The 16,154-nt window shown below is 41.9% G+C and overlaps 1 protein-coding gene across 3 annotated transcripts in view; it reads left to right on the top strand.

The window, feature by feature from the left end:
• Nucleotides 1-16,154, top strand: part of LOC114477662 (nectin-2) — a 115,958-nt gene that overhangs the window by 60,934 nt on the left and 38,870 nt on the right. The window contains exon 7 of one of the 3 annotated variants that reach the window (XM_028470119.1): nucleotides 6,330-6,982. The exons of the other annotated variants lie outside the window; for them this stretch is intronic. Within the exon in view, the coding sequence (XP_028325920.1) occupies nucleotides 6,330-6,916 (587 nt within the window). The 3' untranslated portion in view covers nucleotides 6,917-6,982. Of the gene's footprint in view, nucleotides 1-6,329; nucleotides 6,983-16,154 lie in introns of those variants that run through there. 3 annotated transcript variants of the gene reach the window in all.

The raw sequence follows: 16,154 nt of genomic DNA, 5'->3' as shown, positions 1-16,154 counted from the left end.
ACCCTCATCCCACTTTCCCTGTTCCTCAAGTTTTTTTTTTGCTTCTGTTTTAGTCTGTTGTTTCTTTTTTTCAACCATGTTGAACTTCCCACACTTTCCTGGATCCGTCATCTCCCTCCTGCATCTCGTCTTCTCCCACACCCAACCACCTCCTCCTGCTATCCCACTCCTCTATTACTCATAGAGCAACAGGGATGAGATGCGAGCTAGAATTTGCCAGTAGTTAAGGGGTGACTAAGTATATACTGTGTATCACAGAATCGAAGGATTTAGCAGAAAATAGAGACGAAAGTATTCAGATTGAACAGTTGTTTTATTTAGTTTCTAATGCTCACAAAGAAATGGATGGAAGGAGAGAGGGGAATGGCTCCAGATGGGCCCTCGGTTCATACTCACAGAAGCTAATGTGAATGTATGTAGACAAACAGGACTAAGAGAGGCAGACAGGCGTGAAATGGCCAGCACCTGCTACATCACCGGTCCCCTCGATCCCATTTACTCCACAGCTTTCTCACACACGCGCACACGTACGCGCACACACACGGATGTCCACACTACTGTTTGTCCCCTTGCTGACTTGTGTCTCCTGAAGCCCAAGCAAAGAGTTGTAGGCTCTCTACTGCTCTCATCTTTGATCCTGATGCTTAGTCCGAACACACACAGGCGCACACTCTCCTCTCTCCTTTCTTTTGATTGATCGGCCTCTTGCTATCTCTTTCATTGCTGTTTGCTCCTTTCACTTTATCTCTCATCCTCTCAGTTAGCATATGCTCTCTCCTCATCCTGCTTATCTCTCTCAGGTTGTCTTTCAGCCTCTGCACGTCTGGTCCTGATCTCACTGCTCAGGGAAGACTGCCCTGCCCCGAGCGCTTCCCTTTCCCTCTCCCTCTCATGCCCAAGCTATCTCTGTCTCTCTCTGAGCTTAACTCCTAAATACCAGTGGCTCTTCCTTAATCACAGCTTAGTAGTCTTCATTCCTCCCTCAATCCCTCCATTTTTTTGCTGGTCTCAGGGGGTTTCTGTATGGCTAACCCTGATTTTGTTTTTACTATTATTGTATTCCTTAGGGGAGATCGAGCTAAACCTCAAAAGTTAAATATCCCAATAAACCAACCCCGCTCGCACACAAACACAGTCTGAGGAAATTGTCTTCAATTCACTGAAAGTGGCATTTCCCCCCAGTTTGTGTGTTTGCTCCCATTTTCAGGATCATCTAAGGAGACAGTTCAAGGGCAAGGGGCTTGGCTATTTTCCAATGCTGTCTACAAGTATATTAGGTTTTCTCTGTGTGTGTTGGTCTGTGTCGGCCTTTGTGTGCGCATCTGGACATGTGAAAGTGGCATGACCCCATGTTCAATTGAGCCAAAGTTTCCCTCTGGTCTGCAACTGGCCTTCTTCCCAATCTGTATCTATACTCAGTCTCACGGCGTGCATTTAAACACACACACACGCACACATCCAGCTCTGTTTGATAACTTAACATGCAGAACGCGAGAACGACTGAGCGACGCTTGAGGTGCAGATCTGACATCAGACTGCTGATGACCGTCATGGCGTGACCACGCATGTTTTTGGGAGGCTGCAGCAAACGTTACTTCCGCTCCATCTCCCTCATTACTTGCGGTCACTTGGAGCTTACAGTCGGGTTGGACATGACTTCACAAGGCGCATGCTGTTTTTTTGGCTTCCACAGTATGCTGTGTGTAAGTGGGGAGGAAAGGGGGGGGGGATTCCTCCAATTATGCATGTTTAATTTTAAGCTTTGCCTTACCCTCCCACAATTATCCACACAGCATGCATATTGCAGACTTTCTGCTGGCTCATCCAGCAGCATGTGTTTGGAAGATGTCCTCTCCTTACCCACTTGAACAAATTCCACTGGTTCTTTGTCAAGATTTGTCTGCGTCTGTCTGTGGTAGGGCTGCACCGGGAGCCTGGGGGTGTTCCTTCACATCATGCTTGTGAATCTTTTAAGTGATGACTCCAGAAGTGCGGAATAAAACATGAATTATCATCCACGGAGGGATTTACACAGAGATGACTTGAGTGATGCATTAAAAATAATAGGATGAGTCGATTTTTGAAAGAGTAATTCCCTTTGATAAAAAAAAAAAAACGACCATTCTTATATTTGTGCAGAGATTGGTGCCACGGAGTATTTGGTGCATCTCGATTGAGTCAGAGGTGATAATGCATTTCTCATGTTCCTGTTACAAGTGGACACCAAGGGAGGACGCTCACTCTTCTGTGTGTGAACAGGAATGTTTAGCACAAGCCTGAAGAGACCAGGAGCAGAGCGAGTTGGTGTTCGTTGGCAGCCGGTTGACAGAAAAGACCACACAAAAAAAGAAAACAATGTTAAAGATGAGTCCCTGAGGAGCGGAGAGGGACATAAAAACTTCAAAAAAAAAAAAAAAAGCACAGATGAATGGGAATGCTGTTGGGGAATTGGATTTGGGGAAGACGGAGCATGTGTAACTGAAACGGTTGGTGAAGTGGATGCAGCAGCTGAAGAAAAGGGTGATGACAAATAGAGTGGAGCGCAGGTGTAGATGCAGAATTCTACCATTTACTGTTATGACAAGAGGCAGTTTAAAGAATGCTTCTGTCAGCTCGCTGTGGAAATAACAAGCAGTGGTTGGCTTCTGTTGGACTTAATAGGAGGAACTATGAAAACCTATTGTCAATTTGCCACTTTCGATTTTCAGCCGTGGTTTAACCCTATTGTCTGCTGCTTCATGCTGCTGCTGATGATTGAAACTTGGAGCAATGTTCTTTTATCTCTTAAAACTCATTGTTATTAATATATTTATTTTTGTCTATTCATTTTTTTCATTAATAAGCAGGAGGGAAACCTTTTTGAGCGACAAACAGATTTTATTATATCTAACTTTTTTGTTTTTGTAAACAATGGAATGCAAAACCATTTAATTCATTATTTCTGGGTCATTCATCTCCTTTCCATCATTAAGTATTCACTTTAAGGATGGGGAAAGTTATGTTGCTGCATTTTGCTGAGTAGTGTAATGTGTACTTAATGTCTGTACGGTTTTGGCTCACTCGGGTCCTTTTACAGGACATTTTTCTATCGTAAATTATTTGCAATCCCTACACCATGTACTATCAGTGCAAAGCTTTAGCTGATGACCGCAGAACAGGAAACTGTCTCAGGTTTTGTTTGTCTGGAGTTCTCCAAGTATCCAAAAGACCTTGGAGCCCTGAACTCATGACCCTGAGAACTTACTGAGTTTTAACAAGCTCGCTGTGAGACTCCGAGCCTCTCAGAGGCCCTTCACACTTCCCTTTAAAACAGAAACGTTTTTGCTTTCTTTTAGAAAGGCTCTCTGCACATACCTCTCACACGTCAGTCAACATCAGAGGCTGAAAACTTAAGCACTTGCATGTCTAAATTGGCTGACTACATTTAATAAAACTACAGTGAGGTATTCAGGTCTTAAGATGCCATTAATTGTACTGTAGTGGAAATCCTTTAACCACTTCAGCAGCTGCTGATTCTGTGTGTGCCCTGTAAATTTAATTCATTTAGATTTCTTTTACTTTCAAGGATTATTCATTTTTCTATTCATTCCAGCTCCAAAATTCCCAAAATGAGAACGCTAGAAGAAAATCTCTTACCATCATCAGGATTTGTCATAAATGTTCCCCATATTAAATAATTTTTCACATTGTGTGAATCAAATCAACAGATCTGTCTGTATGAAGTGTGTAAATAATCCTTATTGTATTATTAATGGGGAAACCTGTTCTGTAAAGTCAGAAGTAGTGGAGATATTTGTTTCTGCTTCTGTATGGTAAACATAACATACTGAAGTTTTAGTTCTCGGTCCTGAGGCCCAGAGAGAGTTTTTACCTAAACTTCAAACAGCATCTTTGATTCCCTCCACACAAGTTAAAAACCTGGGCATTATTTTAGATTCTGAGCTTACTTTTATTCCTCACATTAGAAATGTAACAAAATTAGATTTTTATCATTTGAAGAAAAGCAGTCAGAGTCCATCCCATTCTCTCTCAGGCCAACACAGAGAGAAAAACGCTAATGCATGCTTTTATCGCCAGTCGAATTGACTACTGTAATGCCCTGCTTTCTGGTCTTCCCAAAAACAATATTTCATGTTTACAATTATTACAAAACTCAGCAGCACGTGTCCTGATGAAGACCAGGAGACGGGAACACATTACAGCCATTTAAAAAAATCGCTGCATTGGCTCCCCGTGTGTTTCAGGATCAATTTTAAGGTATTCTTACTGGTTTTTAAGTGTCTTAATGGTCTTAGGCCTTCTTATCTTTCAGAACTACTTTCACCCTATGAGCCTTCTCGAGCCCTGAGGTCCTCCGGCGCTGGCCTTTTAATAATCCCCAAAGTCAGGACACCACTCGCGGTGAGGCGTCGTCCCAGTTTTACGTCCCCCGTCTGTGGAACAGTCTGCCGGAGAACCTCAGGGCTGCAGAGAACGTCAAAAAAAAAACAGGCTCAAAACCCACCTTTTCCATTGAGCTTTTAACTCGTTCACTGCCAGCCCTTTTCAGAGCTTCCAGCCCCATATTGCCAGGCGTTTTAGATGATTTTCACTTATTTTTTTAAGACCCACAGAATATTTTGCACTATGACAATCTGAAATCTGAAACCAGATGTCCAGAAAGATTAGACTCTCTAGTTTCATCAGAAAAAATAGTTTTGTTTCTAACATTCTTCCGTAATCAGCAGTTGAATAGAGACAAGTTTCACACAAATCGCCAGTTTGTGACAAAAAGCTGAGAAAAATGTCTTTTTCTGAAAAAATCTATTAGTGATTTTGAAGCAATTTTTTTTTTTGCTTTAGGGACACCTCAACATTGGTTTCCTACTATAAAACTACAGAAACAACGCTGAGACCGGGCTTTTGATAGCAACATTATTATTATTTTGCTATCTAGGTCAGAATTGAATGGATTTCTTACTGTATTTTGGCATTCCTCCAAGGTTTCTCCCCCCGTCATTCTCCCCACACGCAACTTCCTCCTCCTCCTCCCGGACATTCCGAGTGTCAGCGCTTGCCCCGTTGATTGTTTTCCCTCACCATCACGACACTCTCAATAGTCCACTTAGTTGTGCAGGGTGGGTGTATTTTTAATTATTTAAAAACGCCTTGAGTTTACACTTTGTTGTATGAAAGGCGCTTCTTTTTAATAAATAAAATTTGATCGATTGATTGAAACATGGTATCACATTTCCAACAAAAACCTTCCAAACCGATCCTAGTCTTGGCTTGAACCAGCAGTCTTCTGGTTTGTGAAAATGTGAAAACTATACTGTTTGAGTTCTTTTAAAAGTTGCACTAACGAAGGTTTGATGCAGAGGGAGTGGGATGTGCGAGTTTAGAAAGAAAAGCATGTGGCTGACAAGTCATATGGGACCTGTTTGCAACCCTGATTTAGAAGCAACTGCTCATCCCTCGAGGTTTTCGTCACACAGAAGCGCAAACAGATAAACTGTGTGGAGCGGTTTTGTTCTAGTTTTACTGAACTCCCCTGTTCACTTTCTAGCAAACTAACTTTTTTCCTTGTTTAATGGATTTTTTTCTAATCTTCACATAGGTGCTCCGTGGTTGTCAGTAACAATGTAAAGTAAAAAAAGCTCCGTCAGACTGGTTTACAGAAAGAACGGACGTTTATTAGACTGCCCCATGCTCTTTCTATGGCCTCCAGGAACAATCGTCATTCTACTCTCACTTTATCACTCAATCAATTCACCACCTACGCCGCCTCCCTCCTACTGTTCCTCTTATCTTAACTTGGAAGATATTCCTCTATTTATCATCAGCCTTTTCTGTCTTCACCTGTTCTGACATGCACAAACACACATAGATTGTTGTCCACTCCTTCATAGTGTGTGTGTGTGTGTGTGTCTGTCTGTGCATGGCATGCGCTGTTTTTCTCGCCCCGCTTTGCCTTGGGATTTGTGGTGCATCTTGGAAAAACTGGTCATTGAAGGGCAGCAAGTGGGGGCAAGCGTGGCTGGGAACACATTGTTGTGACGTGGCTGTGGGAATGGGGACAGCAGCAGCTCTGAGGGAAAGGAAGAAATGTCACACATTTGGGAGGCTCAGCACACACATGCACACGCACAAAGCAATGTACTGTACTCACACCAACACTTGATTACATTCACATAAGCAGTACTGACATCATCCAACTCTACCTTCCCTCCTTTTCCCCCTTTTCTCTCTCTTTTTTATGCTGTCTCTGTTCTCTCTCTTTTTGTCTACCTGGCTCTTTTTTTCATATTTCTTTTCCTCCTTTGTCTCCCTGCCTCTTCTCCTTCCTGCAGAGCCCCCACAGAACCCATCCAATGCCGGCGTAGTGGCAGGAGCTGTGATTGGCTCCCTGCTGGCCCTCCTTTTGGTCGGCGCTCTCGTCGCAGTGCTCGTCACCCGTAGCCGCCGACAGCAACAGGGTTACCGGGCCAATGGCAGCAGCGACATAAAGACGCGCATATTCGGAGGAGGAAAGAAGGCGAGCAAGAATGGCACAGGTGGAGGTTCTGTAAGTGGCGGCGTTGGAGGCGGGAACAACAACGGGCCGATATACGTTTACAACGAGGCCTCGTCCCACCCTGGCCTGGCAGATAAAAACAACCACCATCAGCCGCTGACAATCGGGGGCCGCCCCGAGGTCGTCAACACTACACCAACCGCCCAAGACATCCTGCTGAGCAATGAGCTAGATGACGTGGAGAGGAGGAAGTTTGATGAGCTGGAAGAAGAGGAGCGGTATGACCACTTTGGGGGAGGGGACCCCATCCTTCAGCTTCGTCCACCCCATGACCAGGATGATATGATCGGAGATTACATGGATGATGACATGGAGTCCCAGAAGGATGGCTCTGTCATTTCACGGACTGCAGTTTATGTATAGAGGATGACAAGAGGAGAGGGGAGAAAAAAAGTGCAGATTGAGAATTCCTGAGTATTTCTTTTTGCTTCTGGGTCGTGTCCCTGTCTGATGGGGGAGGGGAGGGGGGCGGGGGAATAGTCCCACTTTGATTTTTAGCATTGATTCTTAAAATAGCCTATGATTAATCACAGTGCTGCCCGTGGATGAACTGATTGAAAAGGAGTGTTCATTGAGGTATTTTCACAGGAGTTGTTATCTGGTCCCTCAGAACTGAAAACAAACAGAAAAGAACAATCCACCTCCCACTACTTTGGCTCATGCTTTCACTTTCACTGGGACCTTGACTCTTGACAGACTCAAAGAGAAATTATGTGTTGTGGGAGTGAAATAATGGAGAGAAAAAAAGCTCAATTACACAGGAGGCTTCTCTCGCATATTTCCTCATCTCATAACAGAAGAAGAACAGGTTGTCAAACACTTGCCTGTGATTCCCTGTTGTTTTGTGGAAAACCTTTTTGTTTTGGTTCTGTGACATCTGGTGGGAAGTTGTGACAGTTGAGAAACAATTTGGAAGTACACACCATAGCCATCGGTAACTAGTAAACAATGCTGTCATATCTGCTGGTGACGTCTCCACTTTGCTCTCTCTCCCTCTATACTTTTCATTTTCAACTAAAAACAATGAAAGCATTCCTGATAAAGTTGAGCCCAGCAAAGTTCAAAGAGGCAGAGATTGTTCCATGTTGCAGAAAAACAATTGTGGGTGAATCAAACACAACAACTTTGCAGACAGTTGAAGCTAAGGTATTGGCATACAAACTTTGGTACGATGCCTGAAGGTAAGGGGAGGTAAACAAGAGACGGGGGGATTAGGTGTAGCCGTTCTGACAGGGTCAAAAGATAAAAAGGGGGAATACAGGAGGCCGGAGGTTCAGAGGGATGTAGGTCTCTTACTTTTTTTCGCCTCTAGCCCCTGGCACCTCAGAGCACTCCTGACAAGAAGAGCTTGATTGGTAATGAGCCGTGAAGTCGCTCGCTTAGCCGGGACCAACAGATTGCTACCACTTATCGTTTATGACGTGGTGCTTCCTTTTCAGCCCACCCATCTCAATTCCTCTATCATCCCTCTCTTTCTCCATCTCTCTCTATCTATCTCTTCACCCTATTCTCTGTTGTTTATGATGGGGAGGTTATGATTCAACTAGGGCTGTGTCGAGGTCAGTGCTAGGAAGAGAAGGGGAGTACATTACTCCTTGGATGTGTCAAACATCCAACATACTCGACCCCACACCAGATGGACTAATCCTCATAGAGGGACCAATTTCACAAGTATCCCCGCCTCCACACGTGCATTAGTAAATGGCTTGATGGACACCAACCTCGCCCTCAGAGTATCATGGTTGTTCATCAGAATGTTTCAATGTTTTTAATCATATCATATTTTTTCCGATTAGCGGATGTGGTTCAAAGAAGTTGATTGATTGAGCAGATTTAAAAGCCAACTTCCACTACAACACTATGGGGATGGTATTGAGTAACAGGCCAGTTCTAGTGAAATGGCTCTTTTATGGTGTAGAGTCACAGTTGATTGTTTCCTGACTGTAATTTTAGCAGTTTAACAGTCCACCGGAGGCCCCTTCAGGCAAATGCTAACTGCGCCACGACTGTACGTTGCTATCTTCAGGCTAAAGCCATGACATTTGCATGAGTCACTGTATCTGCTTCGGCACTGGGTGACTGTAATGGACAATCGTGGTAAGAAGCCCGACAAAAGCATCTTTGGTCATGCTTATTTTTCCCCCCTTGACCTCCCGTTCAACTCCCCTTTGACCCACCGGGAATTCTGTGAGTGGATCTCGATGACTGTAGCCACCTCCCGTAAGGCCCTGGCTGAGAAGTGGGTTGTCATACGCTGCGGGATATCAGGTCAAACAAAATCTGACCCATTGCCAAGAGCGAAAAGTGACTTTCTTTTGTTTCTTAAGGTAAATCGTTTTAACCTTAAGCAGGAGAATTGAGCTCTTGTGCCATCACAAGCTCTTGTCAGAGGTGTTAACCTTCAGAGAGAGACGGGAGACGACAAATGGAGACGACGCTCGTCGTTTAAGCAGCATCTGGCATGAGCCAGCATGTTCAATAGAATTATCATCTAATAACCTTAGTGTATACATAAATGCAGCGCCTGTCGTCCTGGGGTAAAACAAAGTCACCAACAGCTGATTTGTCACAACGACTCAATATGAAGATGTATTAGCAGCTATTTTTGCACTTAAGCCTTTCACCGCTACACAACCGTAACATGGGTGTGTTTGATGTTGGAGCGACTAAAAGAAAATATGGACAAGGGACAAATCGTATATGTACAGTTTGGTGTGAGGTATCTGTGTACTATAAACGTGAACAGCTTTTATTTTTCTTGTGAAAAAAAAAGAAAAAGGATATTTATGAAATGTAAATATCAGCTTAATGGAGTGTTATCTAAGATGAGGTGTCTGGGTCAATTAAGCTTAGAGTTTAAATGACTTGAATGCATTCAGAATGTCATTTTCATGAAATGCCTCAGTAGTCAGGATGTTGCCACACTCTGAACTGGCTCCAGCTGTTGGGTGTGTATAAACTGTGAGGGGGGGGGGGGCTTTTATGATTTTTATTTTTTAAATCAAATTTTCACATAGGCACACTTTTTTTTGTGAGGATAGTTGAATTTTTTGGCAGATTTTTAAGAAAAAAAATCATAACTACACACAATACTCAAATTATCTGATGAACCATAACCAAATACTCTCACGTATGACTCACCTCTGTCTGTCTTTGCCGTGTGTCAGTATGTGACTTCATGATGCGTACAGACTTCTCTTCTTTCTAACCTTGGTCACTTGTGCTCGCTATGGAGAAGCGATGCGACTGAGAACATGATTGTATATTGTCAAGAAGAAGAAGCAGCCGCCTGCACACATATGCTGTAGATGTACAGTATGCTGAGATGCATTCGCCCCCACACACACACACACACACACACACACACACACAACCTGTCACTCACTCTCTCATTATGCTCACTCCCACAGCCAAACTGTGCAGAAGACGCCTCACACCTGACAGCTCTGCAGTCTCTTGACACAAGCCCACACAAAAAGTGCGTGTGAAGGTTCACGTACGCACACACACACACACACGTGCAAACGCACACCAAAAAGAAAATTCTCGTCGTTCCCCTCTTCTTGTTTGGTGGCTTTGTCAGAACCTGTACTGTGTCCTGTTGGTGTGAAAGCACTGCCTTTCTGCTCTGCTGCTCTCAGGCCCCACATGGGTCAGACCTGTCCACGACTCAGTGACCATGTGGAGCAGAAACGAGCATTCTTTCAGGGACTCGAACTTCACTCCCTTTTTTTTTAGGATCTAGATGTTTTGGAAAGTCTTTGTCCATCCTGTATTTTGTTGAATGTGGCTTTTTGTAAAAGTACACCACCCTTTCAATGCTCGCAGAATTATCGCCGCTTCGTACTCTTTCTCAGAAATTTTAACTTCAACCACCTTTGCTCCTGCAACCGCCTCCACGCGTCATCGCCACTGACCTCGGCACCCAAGCACAGCTGGTCAAAAAATAAAAATGCTTTTAGAAAATCTGCGATCACAGCCTGGCTCAAGCACAAAGATTGCACAGTCAAAAGATATATGATTTTTTTTTTTTATATCCCTTTCGAAAAAAGCTGTATAATGCGTGATTAGATTCCTCCGGCTTCAGTCGTGATATGTATTCAAAGCCTTAACATCTCCCATTTCACTTGCAAAGAGAAAAAAACAAAGCCCTTCCTGTGTACATAGTATAAATATATAAATATGTAGCAGAGAAAATGATTACTAATTTATGGTGTCACGTTTGTGTATTACTCTGTGACAGCAAGCATGAAGGATTTATTTTCATCTGTAACAGTTTTATTCCCTTTCTGGTTATTTTGCAGTGCTTTATAATTTATGTTTCCGAGTGCTTTATTCTTGACTGCTGCGCTGTGATTGCTGCCAAAAACTGGCAAATGTGCTTCTGCGATACAAGTGATCTGTATACATGAGACAAAACAGTCTGACCCCAAATTGTGCTTTTTGTTATTGACGTATGTGTAAAAGTTTTAACTTTTTTTTTTAATCTTTGTTTGTTTTTGGGGTTTGTAAAGAAAAAAAAAAAATAGAATTTGGATCGTCACATATTTGTCATGTCTTTCTATATTTTTGGTATTTGGTTGCTATTAAAGATCTTATGGTTTTTGAAATACCCCTGTGTTGCTGTTTGTTTTTCTCACTTTTACTGGTTTGCTGGGTGACAGCGGAGCCACGGTGAATAGATGTGCTCATCATTGATTCCCACTGATTACATTTATGGATTCATCAATCAGGTTATAAAGTGGCCTCTCGGCTCTTGCCATCGTTGCCTCGGACTCCAGACTCACCCCAGTGTGTCATTTTTCTTCCTTTTCTCATTTCCTGGATTGCTTTGTTTGTCTCATTTCATTTTTGATAAATCCGTTGTGTGAATGTTTGTGTTCACCAGAGGTGAAAGTAACGTATTACAAGTACAAGCGTTACTGTAATTAAGTCGCTTTTAAGAGTACTTGTACTTTTTATAGTGTTTCTAAATCAGTAATTTTACTTGTATTTCATAATAATGATTATAATAATAATAACTTTGTTCACTGTGGTTCACACTCCAACAAAGTAACCTACTGTTGCTGACCATTGTTCTCTGTTTGAGTAACATCACTTGATCAAGCCTTTTCTAACATTCCACACTACAAAAAAATTAATAAAAGTATGTACAGTATGATTCGTGCTGATATCGTATCGGATCAATATCGGTATCGGCCGATGCGCAAGGCTGCAATATCTGTGTCATATCGGTAGTGAAAAATCCCTATTTGTAAAGCCCTTTACATTTAGCAATCTCAAAGTGCTACTTCAGTAAGTTCTAAGTAGTAAAGTAATTTGTAACATTTCTACACCCAACCATTACTGAGTAAATTATATATTTTTAGTTTTGAAATGATAAACAGACATTGTGAAACTACAAAAAAAAAAGAAATAACCACAACAATCAAATAATACTGACATGGCACATTTAGCATAGCACAGTTTTAGTGTTCATAAAGTTTTTAATTTAATTGATTGGTGTTCATTTATTTTAAAAAGAATTGCGGATTTTTACAAACCTTTAATTTTATACAGATGCCTTTGTGGAAAATAAATTTAGTTCCAATTGTGCGAGATCTCGTATTTTTTAAGTTCATACATGAGATGTTTACTGTATGCAAGGGAACCGTGGCAAGATTTATTACCAAAGATAAACGTGTGGGGTGAAAGTAACTATTAACTTTTACTTTGAGTATTATTTATTTGAGCTACTTTTTACTTGTGCTTGAGTATTTTTTTGTATGACTTACTTGTACTTGAGTACAATTTCCATCAACTAACAATACTTCTGCTTGAGTAGGATATATGATTACTCTTTACACCTCTGTGTTTACAAAGGTATATTAAGCTTTGGGAAAAGTGAGTAGAAAAGCGATTGTTTTGCACTTGTTTTCCACCCCCTCAGTGTGTTTCTGTATTCCATACGTGTTCTGGTTGGACAAAGTAAGCTTGCTGCCTTGGAAACCGTTTTGTTGGAATTATTGTAGAGTTATTTTTCATCCAATTTAATCACCTAAGCATGCAGCTATTAAGAAGTAATAATACGGACACTTCTATTTGATCATTTGTGTGCTAGAATAGAAAGTTCTTCACGCAATGGCTGATGCTAAAGAAAAAAGGTGACGAATGTGTTGCTGTAAGTTCAGTGGTTTCCTGGTTGGAGGCACTTTTTGTTGTCGGCAGTGAGTGAGCAGGCCAAGCTGAAACTCATTGAATGGAGAGACTCTCAAAGGCTGCATTGTTTGAACTCTGACTAAACCAAAACTGGTTTGGTCATATTTTAACAGGAGGGCAAGCAAAGGTTTGTCCGCGTGCATAGGTAGTTTCGTGTGTAGATGTTTCTGACGTGGAGTGCATGCATGAGTGTGCCCATGCGTGCCTTCACACCTGTTCCATTTGGTTTACATACCAAAAAAAAAAAAAATCCTATCTCATGCCAGTTTATGATACAATACCTTTTCTCTCTTAATGTTCTAATGTTGACAGTTGGTTTATGGTGCATATACCAGCATGTACTTAATGTTTGCCTGGTGCTTTGATGTCAGCATGTATCTATGTGTCATCCTGGCTCCTTGTCACAGGACTTTTTTGTTGCAGGCTTCTTCAGTCGATGCACAGCTATTTACTGTGAGTCCAACCCACCATCTGGCCTCTCTAATTGCTTTGGATTCGAGGCTGGTGAGATGGAGAGCACTTAGACACAGAGACACACTCGCATACAAACCCACTCAGCCTCCTTTTTTTGGTTTTTCAAGCTAAATGTAAAAAAGTCAAGCACAGTGGAAAGCCTTTTAAGCCGCAGCCTGCCATTGTTGCAGGTAAAAGGTGTGTGCGTGTGAAAGCAGTGACCCCCAAGGAGAAAGCCTGCCTAATTTGGGCTGCAGGAAAATAATCTGGATTTGAAGCCAAAGTGACAGCAGCTCTGCCGAGCGCTACCTCTGCGTTCGACATTAGCTTACAATGATGAGACATGGTGTGGTACCCTCGGGCAGTCCGGCTAGCTGGTAGTGGCCCTATTTATACCAATTTGTGTGTATGCACGTGGGCGTGCATTGGACAGGGAGTGTGTTCCTCAGTCATACAGTGTGTGCTAAAGGAGTCTGTCCATGCAGTTAGGCACCCGCTGATGCTTTGCAGAGTTCAGACAGATCCAATTTCCACAGGATGCTTGTGTGTGGAGCTGTTTATGTAGCCATGTCAGATTTGTTTGTTTGTGTGTTTATTTGTGTGTTTGTGTGTGTGTGCGTACACACATGCATGGACACATGCATGTTTGTGCATCACTGCATATTTAACTTCCAGCTTTAGCTGCTACTGCCGTCGTGTTAATTAAACGACTTCTTTGTGGATTAACATGCAGACACAATGTGGACTCTCTCTGCTGATTACTGTTAATACAATGCTCCTCGTTTAGCGTTCGACCCTCTGCATCCTATACCGGACTGATAAACGCTTTAGTGAATGATGAATGCCCAGGTCTGTTGTGTCTGAGTGATGGATGTGACGCCCAGGGTCATCATCGGAATTAAAGCAAGTGTCCTACTCTGACCTCAATTATGAGAGTAGTATTCTGCATAATTTTACTATCCATAAAGAAGCGGTCTCCCTTTTGCTTGCAGAGACTAATTAAATCTCTGGTGTGTGTCACGTCTTTTGGTTAGCAGAGGATTTTCTATACAATTGGCTTGTGTACTCCAGCATATTGCATTTGAGTCCCTGCACTCTGTCCTTCCACTGCATAGAGTATGTTTAATAGCTTGTTTTGTTCGAGGAGTGAAATATCTCTCTGGCTGAGTTACATGAACTCAGTCCAAGCCCTGCATTTTAGTTGCTGATGAATAAACAAATCTTCAAGGGTTCATTTTTTTCACTTTGGAAATTCCTGTTATTATTCCAACTACTTTTTAAAAACAACAACCTAGTGTTCAGTGTTTCAGTCCAGGTAAGTTGAAACATGTAGACTATTTATCAAGTAAAACTTGATATGGAACGATTGTTGGCTTCTCCTGTCTTCTGTTAGTTTATTAGTCGTAGGTTATGTAATATTTTTTGGCAGCTAGAGGATATCAAGGACTTTGTTTGGGTCATTTATCTGAATTAGTGTTTTGTCTCTTTGGATTTTATTTAATATATCACATGCTCCATCATTATTTGGTAGGACAATTGTTCTTGTAAAATAAGCCTTAAGTCACTGTAACGTATTGTAGCGATGTTTCAAACGTACATGAAGCAGTTTGCTGATTTAATGTCACATTTATTTATCCACCTCGGTTATATACACTCATAATGAGATGCTTAGTAAAAAAAATAAAAATAACCACAGGCATGCATGTTTTCTCCTGTAGTAGATTAGGAAACTCCAATTAATGTGCAGAGAACCATTTCACCGACTCAAAAAAAAAAACTTGCAATTCCTCCTCACAAAAACCTAACCAAAGTTGGAAAGTTCATTCCCTCCGTCTGCAGTGATTTAGATCATTTTTTTATACCACATCTGGGCTTTGTTTCCTTTAAAAAGAAATCTAAAAAAAAAGGACAGTGGGGTTTATGAATTCAAAAGATACATTTGGTGGATGTCCTCATATTTGTTGAGCTGCTTAAAATTTATTATAATCTCCACAGGGAGTTTCAGATTAATAAATGGTAGTCAGTGTTTTAACCTTGTAGTCGCTGTACAAAGTCCAGACATTCATACTTAACATTAGATCAATGCGGTGTCTCCAATTCCTTCTTTTACAGTGTTTTACAAACCAGTTTAGTAATATTTGGCTTTGCTTTCTTCTGTTTTATTTAAATAAAGTCCAAATCAGCGTTTATTAAAACTATTTCTCAAGCAGAGTTGACTGTGCTTTGCCCTTCTGTGTGTTCTATAACTGTTGAGCATATAATACTGCTTGGTTTTCTTTCATTTATTTTGAACAATCTCTCACGCACTGTTGGCTCAGGGACCAGCATTACCTTCATACTCGAGGTGTTTTCTGAATGCCACGGCACAGTATGTAATAACATGAATTAGAACTGTAGCTTTCAATCCACTGTTAAAGTAATATCTATTGTTACAAGGTGCCGATAATAGTGCCTGACTGGCAAATGTACCTTTGCCAACAGATTGTTAGTGCGCCATGTCAGGGCAGTGCACAGGATGCTGAATTGGGAAATAATCAAATAATTGAAAATGGTGTAATTCTTCCTCCCCATGCGCTAAATGATAACATCCGATCTTCTGGTTTCTGGTCATTCAGTGTTGTTCAAATGTTTGCATTAACACACACACACACACACACACAAATACTCACACACTTGAGAAAATACTGAAGGGAAAAAAACAACTAGTGCAGGCTGGCCGACAAGCTGATAAGAGAGACATGGGGGGAAGTAAATGCTGCTGTTTTCTCTGGAAGCCCCTTGGGCGTTTACTCTTCCTGTCCCGTGCTGACAGAGCTGGAGGTAACGGTGGGTGGGGTGGTGGTGGTGGTGGTGGGAGGGGGGTTACACTACATTGTTTGGTGAATGGTTGTCTCACAGGGAAGCAAAGAATCAAGTCGAGGGAAGGAAGGAAGAATTCAGCCGGAGAGGG

This window comes from Gouania willdenowi, chromosome 16 (assembly GCF_900634775.1).
Source record: "Gouania willdenowi chromosome 16, fGouWil2.1, whole genome shotgun sequence".
NCBI classification, from domain to species: Eukaryota; Metazoa; Chordata; class Actinopteri; order Blenniiformes; family Gobiesocidae; genus Gouania; species Gouania willdenowi.
Note: the sequence above shows the minus strand (reverse complement) of the source record. Positions and strands in the feature narration are given on the sequence as shown.